Source organism: Scyliorhinus torazame, chromosome 19 (assembly GCF_047496885.1).
Source record: "Scyliorhinus torazame isolate Kashiwa2021f chromosome 19, sScyTor2.1, whole genome shotgun sequence".
In the NCBI taxonomy this organism is placed as follows: domain Eukaryota; kingdom Metazoa; phylum Chordata; class Chondrichthyes; order Carcharhiniformes; family Scyliorhinidae; genus Scyliorhinus; species Scyliorhinus torazame.
The window spans coordinates 82,747,570-82,771,159 of NC_092725.1; the positions used below are offsets into that span (position 1 = coordinate 82,747,570).

The window sequence follows — 23,590 nt, forward strand, 5'->3', positions numbered from 1 at the left end:
TAACTTCATTGCAGTGTTAATTGTGACAATAAATATTATATGTTATATCATTCATCTCTAATTACTCAACACTTACAACCGACTGAAAATATAGTTGCAGGAAAAAAAGAAATATGTTTTTTTTTAAATATTTTTATCCTCCTTTTTCACATTTTCTCCCAAATTTGCACCCACGAACAATAAACAATAAGCAGTAACGAATATAATGTCAATCCTCATATCAACAACAACAATCCTATCCTCCCACCAACCCCCAAACAACTGCCCGCATGTTAACATAAATAAATAACTAAAAGGAATTAGGAATCACCCATAGTCACCATCAACACATACTGTGTTCCCCCCCCCCCCCGACTAATGTTCGATGGTATCCAATTCTTGAAAGTGCAAAATGAATAATGCCCATGTTGTAGAATCCCTCCATCCTTCCCCTCAGTTCAAGCATAATCTTCTCAAGAGTCAAGAATTCCAACAGGTCCCCCCGCCACGGCACAGGGTTGCTCTCCATCACAACAGAATCCGTCTTCGGGCGATCAATGAGGCGAAGGCTACAACATCTGCCTCCGCATCGTTTCCAACCCCGGCTGGTCCGACACCTGAATATGGCCTCCCGAGGGCCCGGGTCCAGTTTCACTTGCGTCACTTTGGAGATTACCCTAAAAACTTTCTTCCAGTAATCTGCCAGCTCTGGACAGGACCAAAACACATTAACGGGATTTGCGGTGCCTCGCCCGCAATATGCACACACACCTTCTACTTCCTCAAAGAGCCGGCTCATCCTCTCCCTTGTGAGGTGTGCTCTATATACCAAGAAAGAATGATGTTATTGACAAACTACGGTCTTGCACAGCTTACTTTGGAAGAACAGACAAGCCACTAAGCAACCTCATCTGGACCCTGAATACGTGACAAAACAGTCATCTGTTGTACAAATTAATTTTTTTTTTTTCAGTTTACCATGACAAACGAATTGCATAATTTTACAGGAAACATAAAAACTAAACTCTTTTTGATTTTCAATAGGATTATTCATTGGCATTGAGGGAAAAAAAAAATTCTTCAACACCTGGACTGTTATCCGGTTGATGAGCAGGCAATTTCTACACCAGGCAATTCAGTCGATTAGATCACTGCCCATGCAATGCATGCAGAAATATACCCTATAATGAATCACAATGCTTTTTAAATATTGTATTTATGTACAATTACATTTGTCTGCGAATCATTTCCCAAGATACACCGGATTAGGACTGATGGTCGACAAATGTCAAAGATACAACACTGATGAGGGGCTGAGTAGAACGCAGAGTCTCGATCCCTAAGATGTAGGATCCTCCAAGCGTGCACATATCCCACCTTCTCACACACCAAGGCCAACACTTTAGCTTACAGTGTGGGAGATTTCCTAGTAATCGGGAGCTTGCCTACTGAAGGGTTCAGCTGGCAGTCACAGTCACCAGCCATGAAGGAGTTAGCCAAAGTCTACTCTACAAAGTTCATAAAAAGCTTTAGTGATAAACTCCGGAGAGTAATTTGGAGGTCCGTAAACATTCATTATCGCAACAATGTCCCCATGCACCGAACCGCTAATGATACCACCCTTGTCCTTGGCACAAGTCTCCAACTTTCAATGGAATGTTCTTGTTGCTCAAGATTACCACACAAAGACTTCCGGGTGCGGCGATGACCAGCTGAGTCGCACGTTTCGGCAGCTCCCGGTGAAACGGACTTTTGGGCTCTTGATAGGAGCCCCAACGGCAATTTTGACGGCTAAAAACACTGTGCGGTAAACCAGAAGGGAATCCCCCCTGGATACGGATGAAAAAAGGAGGAGAAAGTGGCCGGATTGCAGTGGATCCTTTAGAACAGCGGCAAGGAAGGCAAGCAAAAACCAAGATGGCGTCGGAAGGTGGCAGTTTAACATGGGGCCCTGAACAACAAGAGTTCTTGAAATGCTGTGTGGAAGAGCTCAAAAAGGAAATGAAAAAAGAGCTGTTGGCCCCGATACTACAGGCGATCGAAGGGCTAAAGGAGGAACAAAAGACCCAGGAGCGGGAGCTTCGGGTCGTGAAGGCAAAGGCAGCCGAGAATGAGGACGACATACAGAGCCTGGTGGTGAAGACGGAGACGCATGAGGCACATCAGAAACGATGTGTGGAAAGGTTGGAGGCACTGGAGAACAACACAAGGAGGAACAACCTTGAGGATTCTTGGTCTTCCTGAAGGTGCGGAGGGAGCGGACGTCGGGGCATATGTGAGCACGATGCTGCACTCGTTAAGGGGAGCAGAGGCCCCGGCGGGTCCGTAGGAGGTGGAGGGAGCATACCGAGTGATGGCGCGAGGACCGAGAGCAGGAGAAATTCCCAGAGCCATAGTGGTGAGATTCCTCCGTTTTAAGGATAGAGAAATGGTCCTTAGATGGGCAAAGAAAACTCGGAGCAGTAAGTGGGAGAACGCGGTGATCTGCGTATATCAAGACTGGAGTGCGGAGGTGGCGAGAAGGAGGGCGAGCTTTAATCGGGCCAAGGCGGTGCTTCATAAAAAGAAGATAAAATTTGGAATGCTGCAACCGGCAAGACTGTGGGTCACATATCGAGGGAGGCACCACTACTTTGAGACGGCGGATGAAGCGTGGACTTTTATTGTGGAAGAAAAACTGGAATGAGCGGGTTATTAAAAAGAACGTTTGAACAAAGTGGTGGGGCGAATGTGGGGGGCGAAGAGGGGGGTTAAAAAGGGGGGAAAGAGGAGTTTTATGTACTAATCCTGCGATGTAACTTTTCTCTCTTCCACAGGTGGTGATGGGGGAGGAGGAGAGGTGGAGGAGATGGGGCGTTGGCCATTGGGGGCGGGGCCAAGGGAGAAGCGCGGGCTTGGTTCCCGCGCTATGATAATCATGGCGGGAATAGAGAAGCAGGAAGGAGGGGGTGTCGCACGGTGCGAGCCGAGGTCATGGGGGGAAGCCGAGGTCGGCCAGAGTTTGCTGACTTCTGGGAGCAACATGGGGGGAGTAATTACCCTAGCGGGGGATCTAGCGGGGGGGGTGGGAGGGGGGAATTACTGGGTTGCTGCTGCTGGGGAGAGGGGGGTGCTGGTATGGGAGGGGATGGGCGGGGGGGCACCGCCTGGGGGAGATACAGCTGCGTGGGAACCGGGTGAGGAGCTGGAAAAAGGGGATGACTAATCGACAAGGGGGGGGGGGGTAGGAAGCCCCCCAACCCGGCTGATCACGTGGAACGTGAGAGGGCTGAACGGGCCGATAAAGAGGGCACGGGTACTCGCACACCTTAAGAAACTTAAGACAGATGTGGTTATGTTACAGGAAACACACCTGAAACTGATAGACCAGGTTAGGCTACGCAAAGGATGGGTGGGGCAGGTGTTCCATTCGGGGCTAGATGCGAAAAACAGGGGGGTGGCTATATTACTGGGGAAGCGGGTAATGTTCGAGGCAAAGACTATAGTGGCGGATAACGGGGGCAGATACGTGATGGTGAGTGGCAAACTACAGGGGGAGACAGTGGTTTTGGTAAACGTATATGCCCCGAACTGGGATGATGCCAATTTTATGAGGCGGATGCTAGGACGCATTCCGGACCTAGAGATGGGAAAGCTGATAATGGGGGGAGATTTTAATACGGTGTTGGAACCAGGGCTGGATAGGTCGAAGTCCAGGACTGGAAGGAGGCCGGCAGCAGCCAAGGTACTTAAAGATTTTATGGAGCAGATGGAAGGTGTAGACCCGTGGCGATTTAGCAGACCTAGGAGTAAGGAGTTCTCGTTTTTCTCCTATGTCCATAAAGTCTACTCGCGAATAGACTTTTTTGTGCTGGGAAGGGCGTTGATACCGAAGGTGAGGGGAACGGAGTATACGGCTATAGCCATTTCGGATCACGCTCCACACTGGGTAGACTTGGAGATAGGGGAGGAAACAGGAGGGCGCCCACCCTGGAGAATGGACATGGGACTAATGGCAGATGAGGGGGTGTGTCTAAGGGTGAGGGGGTGCATTGAAAAGTACTTGGAACTCAATGATAATGGGGAGGTCCAGGTGGGAGTGGTCTGGGAGGCGTTGAAGGCGGTGGTTAGAGGGGAGCTGATATCAATAAGGGCACATAAAGGGAAGCAGGAGAGTAAGGAACGGGAGCGGTTGCTGCAAGAACTTTTGAGGGTGGACAGACAATATGCGGAAGCACCGGAGGAGGGACTGTACAGGGAAAAGCAAAGGCTACATGTAGAATTTGATTTGCTGACTACGAGCACTGCAGAGGCACAATGGAGGAAGGCACAGGATGTACAGTACGAATATGGGGAGAAGGCGAGCAGGTTGCTGGCACACCAATTGAGGAAAAGGGGAGCAGCGAGGGAAATAGGGGGAGTGAGGGATGAGGAAGGAAAGATGGAGCGGGGAGCGGAGAGAGTGAATGGAGTGTTCAAGACATTTTATTAAAAATTATATGAAGCTCAACCCCCGGATGGGAGGGAGAGAATGATGGGCTTCTTGGATCGGCTGGAATTTCCCAAGGTGGAAGAGCAGGAAAGGGTGGGACTGGGAGCACAGATCGAGGTAGAAGAAGTGGTGAAAGGAATTAGGAGCATGCAGGCGGGAAAGGCCCCGGGACCGGATGGATTCCCAGTCGAATTCTTTAGAAAATATGTGGACTTGCTCGCCCCGGTATTGACGAGGACCTTTAATGAGGCAAAGGAAAGGGGGCAACTGCCCCCGACTATGTCTGAAGCAACGATATCGCTTCTCTTAAAGAAGGAAAAGGACCCGCTACAATGCGGGTCCTATAGACCTATTTCCCTCCTAAATGTAGATGCCAAGGTCCTGGCCAAGCTAATGGCAATGAGAATAGAGGAATGTGTCCCGGGGGTGGTCCACGAGGACCAAACTGGGTTTGTGAAGGGGAGACAGTTGAACACGAATATACGGAGGCTGTTAGGGGTAATGATGATGGCCCCACCAGAGGGGGAAACGGAGATAGTAGTGGCGATGGATGCCGAGAAAGCATTTGATAGAGTGGAGTGGGATTATTTGTGGGAGGTGTTGAGGAGATTTGGTTTTGGAGAGGGGTATGTTAGATGTGTGCAGCTGTTGTATAGGGCCCCGATGGCGAGCGTGGTCACGAATGGACAGGGATCTGCATATTTTCGGCTCCATAGAGAGACAAGGCAGGGATGCCCTCTGTCCCCATTATTGTTTGCACTGGCGATTGAGCCCCTGGCGATAGCGTTGAGGGGTTCCAAGAAGTGGAGGGGAGTACTTAGAGGAGGAGAAGAACACCGGGTATCTTTGTATGTGGACGATTTGCTACTAGACGTGGCAGACCCGGCGGAGGGGATGCCAAAAATAATGCGGATACTTGGGGAGTTTGGGGATTTTTCAGGGTATAAATTGAACATGGGGAAAAGTGAGTTGTTTGTGGTGCATCCAGGGGAGCAGAGTAGAGAAATAGAGGACCTACCGTTGAGGAAGGTAACAAGGGACTTTCGTTACCTGGGGATCCAGATAGCCAAGAATTGGGGCACATTGCATAGGTTAAATTTAATGCGGTTGGTGGAACAAATGGAGGAGGATTTCAAGAGATGGGATATGGTATCCCTGTCACTGGCAGGGAGGGTGCAGGCGGTTAAGACGGTGGTCCTCCCGAGATTCCTCTTTGTGTTTCAGTGCCTCCCGGTGGAGATCACGAAGGCTTTTTTAAAAAGGATTGAAAAGAGCATCATGGGTTTTGTGTGGGCCGGGAAGACCCCGAGAGTGAGGAAGGGATTCTTACAGCGTAGCAGGGATAGGGGGGGGCTGGCATTACTGAGCCTAAGTGAGTATTATTGGGCCGCTAATATTTCAATGGTGAATAAGTGGATGGGAGAGGAGGAGGGAGCGGCGTGGAAGAGATTAGAGAGGGCGTCCTGTAGGGGGACTAGCCTACAGGCTATGGTGACAGCCCCATTGCCATTCTCACCGAGGAACTACACCACAAGCCCGGTGGTGGTGGCTACACTGAAGATTTGGGGACAGTGGAGACGGCATAGGGGAAAGACTGGAGCCTTGGGGGGGTCCCCGATAAGAAACAACCATAGGTTTGCCCCGGGGGGAATGGATGGGGGATATGGAATGTGGCAAAGAGCAGGAATAACGCAACTGAAAGATCTGTTTGTGGATGGGAAGTTCGCGAGTCTGGGAGCGCTGACCGAGAAATATGGGTTGCCCCAAGGGAATGCATTCAGGTATATGCAACTGAGGGCCTTTGCGAGGCAACAGGTGAGGGAATTCCCGCAGCTCCCGACACAAGAGGTGCAGGACAGAGTGATCTCAAAGACATGGGTGGGGGATGGTAAGGTGTCAGATATATATAGGGAAATGAGGGACGAAGGGGAGACTATGGTAGATGAACTAAAAGGGAAATGGGAAGAAGAGCTGGGGGAGGAGATCGAGGAGGGGCTGTGGGCAGATGCCCTAAGCAGGGTAAACTCGTCGTCCTCGTGTGCCAGGCTAAGCCTGATTCAGTTTAAGGTATTACACAGGGCGCATATGACTGGAGCACGGCTCAGTAAATTTTTTGGGGTGGAGGATAGGTGTGCGAGGTGCTCGAGAAGCCCAGCGAATCATACCCATATGTTTTGGTCATGCCCGGCACTACAGGGGTTTTGGATGGGGGTGACAAAGGTGCTTTCAAAAGTAGTGGGGGTCCGGGTCGAACCAAGCTGGGGGTTGGCTATATTTGGGGTTGCACAAGAGCCGGGAGTGCAGGAGGCGAGAGAGGCCGATGTTTTGGCCTTTGCGTCCCTAGTAGCCCGGCACAGGATATTGTTAATGTGGAAAGAAGCCAAGCCCCCGGGGTGGAGACCTGGATAAATGACATGGCAGGGTTTATAAAGCTAGAGCGGATTAAGTTCGTTCTAAGGGGGTCGGCTCAAGGGTTCACCAGGCGGTGGCAACCGTTCGTCGAATACCTCGCAGAAAGATAGATGGAATGGAAAAAAGAAGGCAGCAGCAGCAGCCCAGGATCGGGGGGGGGGGGGGGGGGGCGGGGGGGGGGAGGGGGGGAGGAGGAACCAGAAGGACTCTCAGGGTTGTTAATATATACTGTATAATATGTATAGGTCGTTGCGACAGATAATTATATATTGGACTGTTAAATTATATTTTTGGATAGTGTTACTTGTGATAAGGCAGTTGCCAATTAGGGTTAGTTTTCATTTTTGTTATTTATTATTTATTCATTTTTTGTTTATAAAATAGGTCATTGTTATTTGTGTTGTTATCATATTGTGTAAAGGATGCACAATGTACTGTGTTGGTTGACCAAAAATTTTCAATAAAATATTTATTAAAAAAAAAGATTACCACACAAAAAAGAAACGGCGACAACCTGCGCCATCCAATTTTGGGTGCCCCTTATCATAAAACATAGAACGATACAGCGCAGTACAGGCCCTTCGGCCCACGATGTTGCACCGACATGGGAAGTCAAAAAACAAAAGCCATCTAACCTACACTATGCCATTATCATCCATATGCTTATCCAATAAACTTTTAAATGCCCTCAATGTTGGTGAGTTCACTACTATTGCAGGTAGGGCAGTCCACGGCCTCACCACTCTTTGCGTAAAGAACCTACCTCTGACCTCTGTCCGATATCCATTACCCCTCAGTTTAAGGCTATGTCCCCTCGTGCTAGCCATTTCCATCCGCGGGAGAAGGCTCTCACTGTCCATCCTATCTAACCCTCTGATCATTTTGTATGCCTCTATTAAGTTTCCTCTTAACCTTCGTCTCTCTAACGAAAACAACCTCAAGTCCATCAGCCTTTCCTCATAAGATTTTTCCTCCATACCAGGCAACATCCTGGTAAATCTCCTCTGCACCCGTTCCAAAGCTTCCACGTCCTTCCTATAATGAGGTGACCAGAACTGTACGCAATACTCCAAATGCGGCCGTACCAGAGTTTTGTACAGCTGCAACATGACCTCATGACTCCGGAACTCAATCCCTCTACCAATAAAGGCCAACACACCATAGGCCTTCTTCACAACCCTATCAACCTGGGTGGCAACTTTCAGGGATCTATGTACATGGACCCCGAGATCCCTCTGCTCATCCACACTTCCAAGAATTTTACCATTCGCCAAATATTCCGCATTCCTGTTATTCCTTCCAAAGTGAATCACCTCACACTTCTCTACATTAAACTCCATTTGCCACCTCTTAGCCCAGCTCTGTAGTTTAACGTGCAACATCCTTCCGCACTGTCGGCAACACCACCGACTTTAGTGTCGTCTGCAAATTTACTCACCCACCCTTCTGCGCCCTCCTCTAGGTCATTTATAAAAATGACAAACAGCAACGGCCCCAGAACAGATCCTTGTGGCACGCCATTTGTAACTGAACTCCATTCTGAACATTTCCCATCAACCACCACCCTCTGTCTTCTTTCAGCTAGCCAATTTCTGATCCACATCTCTAAATCACCCTCAATCCCCAGCCTCCGTATTTTCTGCAATAGCCTACCGTGGGGAACCTTATCAAATGCTTTACTAAAATCCATATACACCACATCAACTGCTCTACCCTCGTCTACCTATTCAGTCACCTTCTCAAAGAACTCGATAAGGTTTGTGAGGCATGACCTACCCTTCACAAAGCCATGCTGACTATCCCTAATCATATTATTCCTATCTAGATTATAATCCCCTCCAAGACTTTACCCACAACAGACGTGAGGCTCACCAGTCTATAGTTGCCGGAGTTGTCTCTACTCCCCTTCTTGAACAAAGGGACCACATTTGCTATCCTCCAGTCCTCTGGCACTATTCCTGTAGCCAATGATGACATAAAAATCAAAGCCAAAGGCTCAGCAATCTCTTCCCTGGCTTCCCAGCGAATCCTAGGATAAATCCGATCAGGCCCCGGGGCCTTATCTATTTTCAGCCTGTCCAGAATTGCCAACACCTCTTCCCTACGTACCTCAATGCCATCTATTCTAATAGCCTGGGTCTCAGCATTCTCCTCCACAACATTCTCTTTTTCCTGAGTGAATACTGGCGAAAAATATTCATTTAGTATCTCGCCTATCTCTTCAGACTCCACACACAACTTCCCATCCCTGTCCTTGACTGGCCCTACTCTTACCCTAGTCATTCTTTTATTCCTGACATACCTATAGAAAGCTTTTGGGTTTTCCTTGATCCTACCTGCCAAATACTTCTCATGTCCCCTCCTTGCTCGTCTTAGCTCTCTCTTTAGATCCTTCCTCGCTACCTTGTAACTATCAAGCGCCCCAACTGAAACTTCACACCTCATCTTCACATAGGCCTCCTTCTTCCTCTTAACAAGAGTTTCCTCTTCTTTGGTAAACCACGGTTCCCTCGCTCGACGCCTTCCTACCTGCCTGACCGGTACGTACTTATCAAGAACACGCAGTAGCTGTTCCTTGAACAAGCTCCACATATCCAGTGTGCCCAACACTTGCAGCCTACTTCTCCAACCTACCCCTCTCAAGTCATGTCTAATGGCATCATAATTGCCCTTCCCCCAGCTATAACTCTTGCCCTGCGGGGTATACTTATCCCTTTCCATCACTAACGTAAACGTCACCGAATTGTGGTCACTGTCCCCAAAGTGCTCACCTACCTCCAAATCTAACACCTGGCCTGGTTCATTACCAAAACCAAATCCAATGTGGCCTCCACTCTTGTTGGCCTGTCAACATATTGTGTCAGGAAACCCTCCTGCACACATTGTACAAAAAACGACCCATCTAATGTACTCGAACTATATCTTTTCCAGTCAATATTTGGAAAGTTAAAGTCTCCCATAATAACTACCCTGTTACTTTCGCTCTTATCCAGAATCATCTTCGCCATCCTTTCCTCTACATCCCTAGAACTATTAGGAGGCCTATAGAAAACTCCCAACAGGGTGACCTCTCCTTTCCTGTTTCTAACCTCAGCCCATACTACCTCGGAAGAAGAGTCCCCATCTAGCATCCTCTCCGCCACCGTAATACTGTTCTTGACTAGCAGCGCCACACCTCCCCCTCTTTTGCCTCCTTCTCTGAGCTTACTAAAACACCTAAACCCCGGAACCTGCAACAACCATTCCTGTCCCTGCTCTATCCATGTCTCCGAAATGGCCACAACATCGAAGTCCCAGGTACCAATCCATGCTGCCAGTTCCCCTACCTTATTTCGTATACTCCTGGCATTGAAGTAGACACACTTCAAACCACCTACCTGAACACTGGCCCCCTCCTGCGAAGTCAATTCTGTGCTCCTGACCTCTATACTCTCAATCTCCCGTACCCTAAAACTACAATCCAGGTCCCCATGCCCCTGCTGCATTAGTTTAAAACCCCCCAGGATATTTGTGCCCGTCAGGTTCAGATGTAGACCATCCTGTCTGTAGAGGTCCCACCTTCCCCAGAAAGAGCCCCAATGAGTTTCCAAATGAGTTTCTTGTAACAAGGCTATGCCTACTTCCTCCTTATAAAGGAAGAAGAGAATCATTGTCCTTTTGAATACCCCATACATTCCATGGGCAAATTTTAATATTAACTGTCATGGAAGTGGACGTGGAAGTGAGGGCTTCAGTGGGTCAGTGCAGACTCGATGGGCGAATGGCCTCCTTCTGCACTGTATGTTCTATGTTATTACATAGGCCACACAAGAATAGGACTGATTTTTACGCCACAATTGGGCCTGCGCCAGGTCATCCCTCCCCTAACTCATTTTATACAGTGCCTTCAAAGTATCCACAATATGTTCCTTGCACAGATAAAAGACCTATTTGTACAAATGCGGGATAATGCCAACAACACAAAACCCCGTTAAAATAATTAAAAAGCAAACAAATCACACCCACAATAGTTCTAAGGGGATATTCCTCAACGAGACTGAGAATCTGTAGGATTAACCCCATGGCCATACTGTCAATCCCACCATGGGACAGTCTACTCAACAAGGAGAGAAAAGAAGTCAATAAGGGAATGAGAATCAAATGCCCCTCCCGCATTTTAAGCCCACCCATGAAGACCTGAACCCACCACCCACCTTCCGTCAATGGCCCCACTCACCTCTGCCATGATTAAGTTACAGATAATAAGAAAAAAACAATGGATAAATACACACTACAAATCTATCATGACTAAGCTCGTAAGAGTCACTGAAACACTGAAGGAGAAAAAGAAGACAACATTCCATACAGTGCCCAAATATTAGCCGTTCATTTTCGGTAATATTTCAGGAATCCCCTTTACGTGGATAAAAGACAACAAATTCAGTCAAACAACAACATGATAGGGAAAGAATCTGGATTGAAGCTTTGAGTTTGTTTGAGCTGCAGAACATTAGTCCAAATCCTTGTCCCTCATGGTCTTAACGAAGGCCCAAGGTGGCAGTCGCAATATTGAAGGACTTTGCAGAATCGTCAGATATGATTTTCTGAGTTGCAGAATAAAGCATAACATAATTCACTCCAGCTGACATTGGAATCCTTTGTGAGGGAGACAGGGTTTTAAGGAGATAGAGTAACTCATATTTGTTACTGACGTCTGGATGGATGGCTGAGAAATCTGAGGAATCTGTCTTGGTCGCACCTGCCATTTATTGTGAAGTGTAGGGTGTTCGACCAGTTTACCTGTTAGTTCACATGTACCTCATGTTAAATCTAAATCTTAGAGTGTAAGATAGATGTTTGGCTTTTCTGACTTTGTATATCTTGTGAGTGCCATGAAGAATCCAGCGTGAGTTTGTAGAGTCAAACAGAAAGTAAATTTATTTACAACAATTTATAAACAGCAGCAGTAGTTCACTACTGCTTTCTCCTCTCGCCGGTACCACATGGCCAGCTCTATTATACAGCTGCAACTATTAGTGATTGCCCCTCCCCATTCAATGGAGGTGCTCATACTCCCCAAGAGTCATGGGCTTGCAAATTGTCCCCAGCCAATAGGATTCGGGCAGGCTCACGCCCAAAGTCCTAGGAATCTGCCGAAGACCCTGGCGAAGGAGGGAGTCGAATTCATTTTACAGCAGGCTGGGCATCATTCACACGAGGTGCCGGGTCGGGTTGCCTATAACGAGAAGGCAAACAGCGTTTCCGAGATGAACGCCATAACGGCTGCAAATCTGCGGGCCGTGGAACCGTGGGCTCTACAATCTTCATAGCACGTGTACCATTTTTCAACTTTTGAGTTCCTCACTTCCCCTGCGCAACCTTAAGGTCTATCTCCATTAATGATCCATGGATCAAAACCCTTTCAACAGCAAAAATGATTTCTGCAGGATATGGGGGTGGGATTTCTGGATACGTGAGCCATGATTGAGTAGAATGGTGAACAGTATTTGAGAGATTGACTTAATAGAATGATAGAACAGATTTAAAGGGCTGCAAGCCTTAATACTGTTTCTATAGTCCTTCAGCAGGCTTTCTGCCCATATGTTCATGCGTGAAATCCTAATTCATCGAAATTAATAATCAAGGCATGATAATTTAAGAAAAAATGCCCATGGCTGGTTTAGCTCAGTGGGCTAAACAGCTGGTGTGTAATGCAGAACAAGGCCAGCAGCGTGGGTTCAATTCCCGTACCAGTTTACCCGAACAGGCGCCGGAATGTGGCGACTAAGGGCTTTTCACAGTAACTTCATACTTGTCACAATAAAAGGTTATTATTATTATTATTATTAATTTAGTGTTCTGAGGTGCAGAGCCCACAAATACCAGTCATATATGAGTCATTTAGGTGGCACAGTGGTTAGCTACCTTACACCGCCAGGGACCCAGATTCAATTCTGGCCTTGGATGACTGTGTGGACTTTGCATGTTCTCCCCGTGTCAGTGTGGGTTCCTCCAGGTGCTCCGGTTTTGGCCCACAGAACAAAGATGTGCATGTTAGGTGGATTGGCCTTGCTACAAATTGCCCCTTTTTGTCCAAAAATGTGCAAGTTAGGTTGGGTTCCAGGGAGTGGGCCTATGTAGGGTGCTTTTTCAGAGGGTTGATGCAAACTTGATGGGCCAAACAACCGCCTTGTGCATTGTAGACATTCTATGGATTTCAGCCTTGTCCCATCTCTGGAATGTATTAATGACCCAAAATGGAAGAGTTTTGTATTCTTGCTTTACTTGTCTGATTTTATAATAGAGACTTCCTTTTTCTGTTTTCTGTAGATCCTGACAGGTGAAGATTGGAACTCAGTGATGTATGATGGGATAAGGGCATATGGAGGGCCATCTTTCCCAGGCATGCTAGTCTGCATTTACTTCATCATCCTCTTCATCTGCGGGAACTGTATCTTTCTGCTATGAAGAATGCCTCTGATACAAGCTATGAAAGGATTTTAAGAACTAGCTGTTAGAATTGTGAAAGCTCTGGGCAGCATAGTGGCACAGTGGTTAGCACTGCTGCCTCACAGCGCCGAGGTCGCAGATTCGATCCCGGCTCTGGGTCACTGTCCGTGTGGAGTTTGCACATTCTTCCCGTGTTTGCGTGGGTTTCACCTCCACAACCCAGAGATGTGCAGGATAGGAGAATTGGCCACGCTAAATTGCCCCTTAATTGGAAAAAGTGAATTGGGTGCTCTAAATTAAAAAAAGCATTGTGAAAGCGAACCAGATTTGTTAAAATAATCACTGAAGACATGATAAGGGTGTAATCGCAACAAAACCACTAGAATTTTGAGATCAACATTTTCAATTGCAAAACCACGTATTTCTGGATATATTTTTTCACCTGTAATTTTGAAGTGTTTAGGATGAAAAACTGATCAAATTGGTGATATTTTATTTTGATGTCTCAAAAGTATTTTTTAAACAAAAACAATGTTTATTCTATGAATCCAGTTAACATTTTATAAACACACAGTAAACATATTATCAACTATCAACACTGATACTCCCCCCAAAGATACAATACTCTGTAGGTAACCCTTAGTAACTTTCCTAACAACATCCATTAGTCAAAAATCATTTTTAACAAAGACAATAGGTTTGCATTCTTTACAGAAACAGGTATCACTTTGAAATCATCAAGTGATTTGGAGACAATCTTTAGAGAGATCCAAAATACACCTCCTTCGTTTGAATGCAGTTCTCCAACTGAAAACGAAACTAAAACCCAGCTACAAAACAGCTTCCAACTCAAAACAAAAGTAAAAAGTAGAGCTAAAGCCCAGCTCCACCCACACTCTGACGTCACTGCAGCCACTTGAGAAGACAAACATTTCTTAAAGTGACATTCCCATGACAATATTTAAAAGTAACTTCAACACAGCAGAATACCACAACATATTACATTGTTATTGTATATTTTGTGTGTTCAAATTGTATAGTTATATAGATAACCTGTTTTGTTCAATATTGTAGTGACCACATACTGTAATTGCCTTGACTCTGCCTGCAAACAGATATATTATTAAATGTATTCTTAGCCATCGCTGTGGATAATCTGGCTGATGCTGAAAGTTTGACTTCCGCCCAGAAGGAGGAGGAAGAAGAAAAGGAACGCAGAAAACTAGCCAGGTAGTGATTTCAGTAATAGCTTGTTCCCTGTGACAAGTGGGATACCGCAAAGATCAGTGCTTGGGCCCCAGCAATTCATAATCTATATCAATGATTTGGACGTGCACACCAAATGTAATGTTTCCAAATTTGTTGATGGCACAAAACTTGGTGAGAATGTGAGTTGTGAGGAGGATGCATTGAAACTTCATGGAGATTTGGACAGACTACGTGAGTGGGCAAGAACATGACAGAAGGAACACAATGTGGAAAAATGTGAAATAATCTATTTTGGTAGGAAAACCAAATATAGAATATTTATTAAATGGTGAGAGATTGTGAAATATTGATGTCCAAAAAGACCTGAGAGTTCTTATTCACAAGTCATTGAAAGCTAACATGCAAGGGCAACAAAAATTAGGAATGCAAAAAATGGTATGTTAGCCTTTATTGCAAGGTGATTTCAGTACAGCAACAAGGAACCCTTGTTGCAGTTGTATAGTACCTTGGTGAGACCACAACTGCGGTATTCTGTGCAGTTTTAGTCTCCTTATCTTAAGGATAAACCAACCAGAGAGGAATTAGGTTCACCAGACTAATCCCAGAGATGGTGGGATTGTCCTATGAGGATAGATTGAGGAGACAGGGCTTGTATTTTCTAGAGTTTAGAGGAATGAAAGGTGATCTCACAAGTGTACAAACTTCTGACAGGACCCAACAGATTAAATGCAGGAAGGATGTTCTCACTGGGGGACTGGTTTAGAACTGAGGGACTGTTATAACCTGCCTGCTTACCATTGGCTGGGGACTAATGACAATCCCACAATCCTGTGGGAGTATGAGCTTCCCCAATGAGGGGGACGGAGAAACCATTAGTAAACTCCAAGTATAAATAAAGCTGGCCAGTTTAGGAACCAGCAGGAAGGAGTGTGCAGCAAGGGAAATTGCTGCTGCTGTTATAGATATATATATGTCATTGTAAATAAATGTTATTACTTTGAATCCTTAAACTCGTGCTGGATTCTTCGTGGCCCTTACAAAACTGGTGACGAGGGTTAAAGTGAATAGCTGTCTACACTGCTGAAGCCACCTCCCTGGATTTTTGTTGGATACAGGTTGGAAGTTGTTTTCTATTATACCATGCCTCTGTACGGACATTTGGATGTTTTTGATGCTGCGCTGGAAAGCTGGAACCAGTACGCACAACGGATGCATTACTATTTCCGGGCAAACAATATCACCGAAAACGAGCGCCAGGTGGTCATATTGCTCACCGCCTGTGGCCCGCATACGTTTGGGGTGATAAGGAGCCTTACGTACCCAGCTGCGCCGGACACCAAAACGTTTGATGAACTTGTGAATATAGTGGGGCAACATTTTAACCCAACCCCGTCCACGATAGTCCATCGTTACCGGTTTAATACCGCTGAGAGGACCCCTGGAGAATCCCTTGCCGATTTTCTATCCAGGCTACGCAGGATTGCGGAGTACTGTGACTATGGTGAGGCCTTGTCAGAAATGTTACGCGACCGTTTGGTTTGCGGTATTAACCATGCGGCCACCCAGAGAAAGTTGTTAGCTGAGCCAACATTGACTTTTCAACAGGCAATTCAAATAGTATTGTCCCGAGAGAGCGCAGAACGAGGAGTGCAGGAGCTACAGGGAATGGAAGTGTATGCCTTGGGGCGCAACCCCTTCCGTCCGAAAACGTCCCCCCGCACTCCTGCGGTACCTTGGGCGAGGCAACGTCCGGACCGACGCCAGTGACCGTTGGACATTCCTCCCCGAAGGGAGCCTTCTCCAGAACCAATGGATGAGGTGCCATGTCCGTGTCAAACTTGTAGGCGCCGACCCCGTCGCAGACGCCGGTCCTGGGGACGCCAGAGGCGCCGTCGTCCTGACCGAAACTGGGACCAGCCCAGTGGCCGTAACTGGGACCAGCCCAGGGGCCGTACCTTCCATGTGGATGAACCTGCGGCGACTACTCCTGAGGACGTGGAGACGGAGGACGACTGCCTGCAGCTGCATTGTGTGGCAGCTCCCCGTGTGGCCCCCATTAAGGTGACAGTACGGGTCAATGGTCACTCGCTTGAGATGGAGTTGGACACTGGCACAGCGGTCTCCGTGATCGCCCAGAGGACATTCGACCGCATCAAGCAGGGTATACAGACCCTTACATTAACCGACTCACAGGCCAGGTTGGCCACCTACACGGGGAACCACTGGACATTGCAGGAACTACAATGACCCCTGTTGTTTATGGACGCCAGGAGGGGCGTTTCCCACTTATCGTGGTGCGTGGCCATGGGCCCAGCCTGTTGGGTCGGGACTGGTTGCGCCATTTGCAGTTGCAATGGCAGCACATCCTCCAAACAGTTTCTGAAAGGTTGACTGAGGTGCTAGGACGATACCCAGATGTATTCCAGCCTGGTTTGGGAAAAATAAAAGGGGCCGTAGCCCGTATCCAAATCGAACCAGGAGCCACACCGCGCTATTTCCGGGCGCGCCCGGTGCCTTACGCCTTGCTCGAGAAGGTAGAAGGGGAGCTCACTCGTTTGGAGAGTTTGGGTATTATCAGGCCCCTCCGTTTTGCTGACTGGGCAGCACCAATTGTACCTGTAATGAAGCCAGATGTCACAGTTCGCTTGTGTGGCGACTATAAACTTACAGTGAATACGGCTTCCCGACTCGACCGATATCGAATGCCTCGCATGGAGAATCTCTACGCGAAACTTGCAGGTGGACTCTCGTTCACAAAATTAGATATGAGTCACGCCTACCTGCAGTTGGAGCTGGACCCTGCCTCCCGACCATATGTAACGATTAATACACACCGGGGCCTGTATGAATATACATGGTTGCCCTTTGGAGTATCCTTTGCCTGTGCTATTTTTCAACGTGTTATGGAGGGCATTTTGAGAGGGGACGTCGGAGCAGGAACATTTGGAAAATCTGGAGGCTGTCCTTAGACGCTTTTCGGAGGCTGGAGTCCGTTTACGTCCAAAAAGTGCGTATTTCAGGCTAAAGAAGTAGTCTACCTGGGTTAGCGGGTGGAACGCGAAGGTTTGCACCCCGTCGCAGAGAAGGTGTGTGCGATTCAACAGGCCCCCGCCCCGACTGACACTTCGCATCTTCGTTCTTTTCTCGGTCTCATAAACTATTACAGGAAGTTCCTCCCCAATCTGGCAACTACGCTGGCCCCGTTGCACCTTCTGCTAAAGAAAAATCACACCTGGGTTTGGGTTCAGCTGCAAGAAACCGCTTTCCGGCGGGTAAAGCAACAATTGTCGTCTGGGTTACTAACCCACTATGATCCTGGAAAGCCTTTGCTCGTCACATGTGATGCATCCCCGTATGGTATTGGGGCAGTCCTGTCCCACAAGATGGAGAACGGGGCCGAGCGACCGATAGCTTTCGCCTAACGCACATTGACTGCAGCGGAGAAAAAGTACGCGCAGATCGAGAAGGAGGGCCTGGCAGTGGTTTTTGCGGTGAAACGCTTCCACCAGTACGTGTATGGCCGCCATTTCACTATCGTGACTGATCATAAGCCTCTGCTGGGACTTTTCAGAGAGGATAAGCCAATACCGCCCATTGCTTCTGCACGGATCCAGCGCTGGGCTTTGTTGCTTGCTGCATACGAGTATTCTCTGGAGCACAAACCAGGAACGCAGATAGCAAATGCCGACGCACTGAGCCGATTGCCTTTATCGACCGGCCCCATGTCGACCCCCACGACCGGTGAGGTGGTTGCAACCCTAAATTTTATGGACACCTTGCCTGTCACGGCATCACAGATCCGTGAGTGGACCCAGACGGAACCAGCCCTGTCAAAGGTTCGGCACATAGTCCTGTATGGTGGGCAGCATAGACAGCTCCCAGGCAAGTTGCGGGCATTTTCCTCCAAGCTGTCAGAATTCAGCGTGGAAGATGGCATCCTCTTGTGGGGGACGCGTGTGATTGTCCCGGAAAAAGGCCAGGAGCTGATACTAAGAGACTTGCACAATGGGCATCTAGGTGTGACCAAAATGAAAATGTTGACCCGGAGTTATGTCTGGTGGCCAGGTATCGACACCGACATTGAGAAGGTGGCCCAAAACTGCTCCATTTGCCAGGAGCATCAGAAGCTTCCGCCGGCCGCGCCCCTACATCACTGGGAATGGCCAGGGCGGCCTTGGGTACACTTGCATGCAGATTTCGCAGGCCCTTTTCAAGGATCCATGTTCCTTCTATTAATCGATGCCCAGTCTAAATGGCTAGATGCAGGGGACAACGTCCTGCGCAACAATTGAAAAGATGCGTTTGTCCTTTAGCACGCATGGCCTCCCCGAGGTGCTGGTCACGGATAACGGCACTCCATTCACGAGTGAGGAGTTTGCGAGGTTCATGAAGATGAACGGCATACGCCATATCAGCACTGCCCCTTACCACCCGGCTTCAAATGGGTTGGCAGAGCGCGCAGTGCAGACATTCAAAAGAGGACTAAAGAAGCAGTCTTCCAGATCAATGGACACGCGACTGGCTCGCTTTTTGTTTACGTATAGGACCACCCCCCATGCGGTGACTGGGGTAGCTCCCGCAGAACTCCTAATGGGCCGGAGACTTCGCACCCACCTTAGTATGGTTTTCCCGGACATTGGCGCAAAAGTACGCCGCACACAAGAACGGCAGGGACAGGGATTTTCTCGGCATTGGCCGATTCGGCAGTTTGCGCCCGGTGACCCAGTGTTCGTTCGGAATTTTGCTGGTGGTGCCCAGTGGGTTCCTGGCGTAATCTTATGCCAAACGGGCCCTATATCTTACCAGGTGCACGCCCAGGGTCGTCTCCAGCGCAAACATGTAGACCACGTTCGGTCCAGAAGACTATCCCCTCAAAAGATTCCCTGCCCCCGGAGCTCATTTCTACAGCCGCAGAGACCAGAGACAAGGGAAGGTAGTCCTCACAATCTTCCACTGGTGCCTCACTCAAAGCCTGCGCAGGTCGTTACAGAAACGAATGGAGATAGAGACGCTGACACGACGGAGGCAGCAGACTCTGACTCTGAGATGGAGACACAGGACGCATCAGAGGGGGAATCCTCGGGTTCACGGGCCGTGGATGTACAATCGTTACGCCGTTCATCACGGAAGCGCCGGTCTCCGTCTCGTTACATGCCGCCTGATTCAGCGCCGCGTGCAAATGGTGTCCGGCCTGCGGCAAAACGAGTCCGACGCCCTCCTTCGCCAGGGTCTTCGGTGGATTCCTTGGACTTTGCGGGGGAGGGATGTTATAACCTGCCTGCTTACCATTGGCTGGGGACTAATGACATTCCCACAATCCTGTGGGAGTGTGAGCTTCCCCAATGAGGGGGGCAGAGAAACCATTAGTAAACTCCAAGTATAAATAAAGCTGGCCAGTTTAGGAACCAGCAGGAAGGAGTGTGCAGCAAGGGAAGTTGCTGCTGCTGTTATATATATATATGTCATTGTAAATAAATGTTATTACTTTGTATCCTTAAACTCGTGCTGGATTCTTCGTGGCCCTTACAAAACGGACACAGTCTCAAAATAAGAGGTAGGCCATTTTGGTCTCAAATGAAGAGGAACTTCTACATTCAGAAGGTGGTAAATCTTTAGAATTTTCTCCCCATGTGGCTATAGTGGCTTAGTCATTGAGTGGGTTCAAAGCAGATATTGATAGATTTCTAGACATTAATGGATAGGGGGATGGTGGGGGAAGATGACATTTAGGTAGAAGATCAGCCACAGACTAATTAAACGGCAATGCAAGCTCAAGGGGCTGAATGGTCTACTCCTGTGTTCCTATGCAGCTATTTGAATATAACAAGCGTATTTACATATCCAAAATATGCAAGGGATACGAGGTCGAGTGCCTGCCCATCGAGGATGCATTTCATGTGAAAACTGATAAAAATGTTCGTGACAGCTGGGCCTAAAAGGAAACCCAATGGTAACACCATCTATATGGACAAATATGGTGTTGTTTAAACTGAACTCAACTATATGAGTTGTTGTGTTCATATGTTTAATGAATACAGATTCAGACATTGGTGTGCATCTAGATTGCTATGATATAGTGACACGGTACAAATGTCTTTGGCTTCCTTGAATGGTACATTTGTGACTAGGCTAATAATGTCGAATTAGAACATGGACACGACTTTGCTATCAATATGCAAATCCTGTCTGGTCTTTGTAAAGGCGAAGGAGTCATTCATCATGTATGTAGAAAACTTTCTTCATACACATACATGCCGAAGAATTTTTTTCAGCAATTATTTTGTTCCTGTAAATTGGGGTTTCACATTGTACAAGTTATGTAGATACTCTGTGTTAACTTTTCTGCAAGTTTTCTGAGAAAAAACTTTATGTTGTTAGGAACACCAGCCCGGAAAAGTCAGCAGATAATGAGAAGCAGCCAATAGATGAGGAGAAGAAGGCAGAAAAAATTGAATTAAAGACAATCACTTCAGATGGAGACATGCCTCCTGCTACAAAGGTTTGTTTCAGGTTATTTTGATTGTTGAAGACAGTCATATTCAATTTCTGTATGGTTCTCTCCTGCATTATATTTTATTTCTTAGTTGACAAGACAACCAGATGATCTTCCTCACACCTGTCTATGCCACTTTGAAATTGCAACCAGAATGTGCACAGGAATGATGTGATGATTCATTACATATTTCTCTCCTTCATTTAGGTAAAATTCATGATGTACTAACATTACCCTCAACGAGCATGCCTAAATTTATGGATAGCTCTTTTTAAGAATTTTCAGACTTTAAATTTAAATGAAATATACAAACATTGTGATTCTTTTTGAGACTAATGCTCACTTTTCTGTCAAAGTGGAGTGGTACACATGGAATTAAGGAGAATGCTTGTTGGATGATAAACACAACGGCTGATTGGTTGGGACAGGCGATTTATTTCCATCTTGTCATTTCTATGTAAATCTGAGTAGATTCACCTCTATATTGCTTAATTTTTTATCCGGATATTCTTGGGTGTTGTGGGCATCATAAAAACTGACTGTTTAACTACACATGATTTCAGTATTGGGGCCAGAACTTCCGTGAAGTGGCAATCACAGTGGGATTGCCACTCCGCTCCTATTTATTTATATTGAAATGCAGACCTAATGACTTGGGCTGACTGCAGACCGTCTGTCGAGTGCAGGAAAGTTGGGACAAAAAAATAAATGCCCTCATTTTTTATAGTATGAAGTCTTACAACACCAGGTTAAAGTCCAATAGGTTTGTTTCAAATCACGAGCTTTCGGAGCACTGCTCCTTCCTCAGGTGAATGAAGAGTTATGTTCTTCCTCATTCACCTGAGGAAGGAGCAGTGCTCCGAAAGCTAGTGATTTGAAACATACCTATTGGACTTTAACCTGGTGTTGTAAGACTTCTTACTGTGCTCACCCCAGTCCAATGCCGGCATCCACACATCATTTTTTATGGCACTAGCTGCTGTAATGCAGGTAAGCTTCAAAGTCCGGCAACTTTGAGAAGCCAGGGAGAAGGTAAGTGAGTGAGGTAAGTGGATAGGATGGGGAGGGGAAAGTTATATGGTCCATTGGGAGGGGTTGGGTGATCGATGGGGGGGTAGGGGGGATTTTTTGTTTGTCCATGGGGTACTTGGATGGTCAGTGGAGGCCGGGTTTGGAGGTTAGTGGGGTAGGAGATTGTTGTTGTGGATGGGTCTGGTGGTTTGTGTGGGGGGATTAGGGCTGATAGCTGGATGGGTAGTCAGGATAGGGAGGATGGTGGACTGGGCGTTGAGGGGTGGGGGGTAGTCGGGTGATCGGGAAGGCAGTCGGAGGGTCCTGTGGGAGGACCGAAGGGGGTAGTCAGACGGATGGGAGGCTAGTGGGTGGAGTTAGGATGGGCAGTCCTAGGGTTAGGAGGGTAATCGGGGTCCAGTGTGGGGGGTGAGTGGTGGGGGGGGGATGTGTAAGTTCTACAGATGCCCAGCAGTTACAAGTCTTTCTTAGAATTAATACTTCTAAGCTTTCCTGACTAACTATTCCTGTCAGACAGACAGGACCATTCAAAGTGTGCAATTGAAATTGAAGATTCGAATGGTTCCCAGTGTGAGGTAGTTGCCCAATGGAAGTTTGAACTTCCATAGTTCCATAGAATTTACAGTGCAGAAGGAGGCCATTCGGCCCATCGAGTCTGCACCGACTCTTGGAAAGAGCACTTCCTGGGCAATTGTGATGCAATCCTTACATTGGGACATCTGCCCCTTCCCTCGTGCATATTTGGGCTACCTCTACCTCCCAGGCATGACGTTCTGGAGTTCGGAATTTATGCGTCTATAATTTATTCAAATCTCATTTTCATTTAACTCGCCTTCCTTTTTTAAGATATCATAGAATTTCCAGTGCAGCAGGAGGCCATTCGGCCCATCGAGTCTGCACCGGCTCTTGGAAAGAGCACCCTACCCAACGTCAACACTTCCACCCTCTCCCCATAACCCAGTAACCCCACCCAACACAAGAGCAATTTTGGACATTACGGGCAATTTATCATGGCCAATCCACCTAACCTTGTAGCCACCTGGGTTGGCCACTTCTCGACTTAAAATGGAGGTCTGCAAAGACTACAGGGAAATTCAGCCAACACAGGCAAAAAACTGGCAAGTGCAGAAATCCTGTGTATTAGAACTTGCAAAATCCCAGACAGCACTGAAACTCACAGCCATCTGCATACTAATGAGCGATCCCCGGGAACAATCAAAACATTTAAGGTGAATAAGGTCAAGTCAGACTCCTCGGCGCCAGCAGGAACCAAGACAAAGGAAGGCCAACGGACACTCAGGGACCGCCCAGCGATCAGGGAACAACTCCAGTATTGGAGAAATCGATCCAAGTGATCGGAACGTAGTCCAATCACTTGGAACCAGATACGGGGTCCGCCCGAACGGCACGAAGCCCCTGGGAACTATAAAGTAAAGTCCCCAAGTTCAATTTGTCCTTCTTGGCATGGTCACTCAGCAACCCGAATCAACCCTTGAGAGTGAACTGCCTCAGCTGCCGCATCAACCAAGTAAGTCTCCAGTCAACGCACGCTACGAGATAGGTGC

General features: G+C 47.5%; 1 protein-coding gene across 5 annotated transcripts in view; it reads left to right on the top strand.

The window, feature by feature from the left end:
• The window catches only part of cacna1c (calcium channel, voltage-dependent, L type, alpha 1C subunit), a 1,623,635-nt gene that overhangs the window by 992,838 nt on the left and 607,207 nt on the right, over window positions 1-23,590 (top strand). For all 5 annotated transcript variants that reach the window (XM_072484617.1, XM_072484613.1, XM_072484615.1 and 2 more), the window contains 3 exons: window positions 13,172-13,292; window positions 14,407-14,521; window positions 20,879-20,999. In XM_072484617.1, the coding sequence (XP_072340718.1) occupies window positions 13,172-13,292; window positions 14,407-14,521; window positions 20,879-20,999 (357 nt within the window). The remainder of the gene's footprint in view (window positions 1-13,171; window positions 13,293-14,406; window positions 14,522-20,878; window positions 21,000-23,590) is intronic.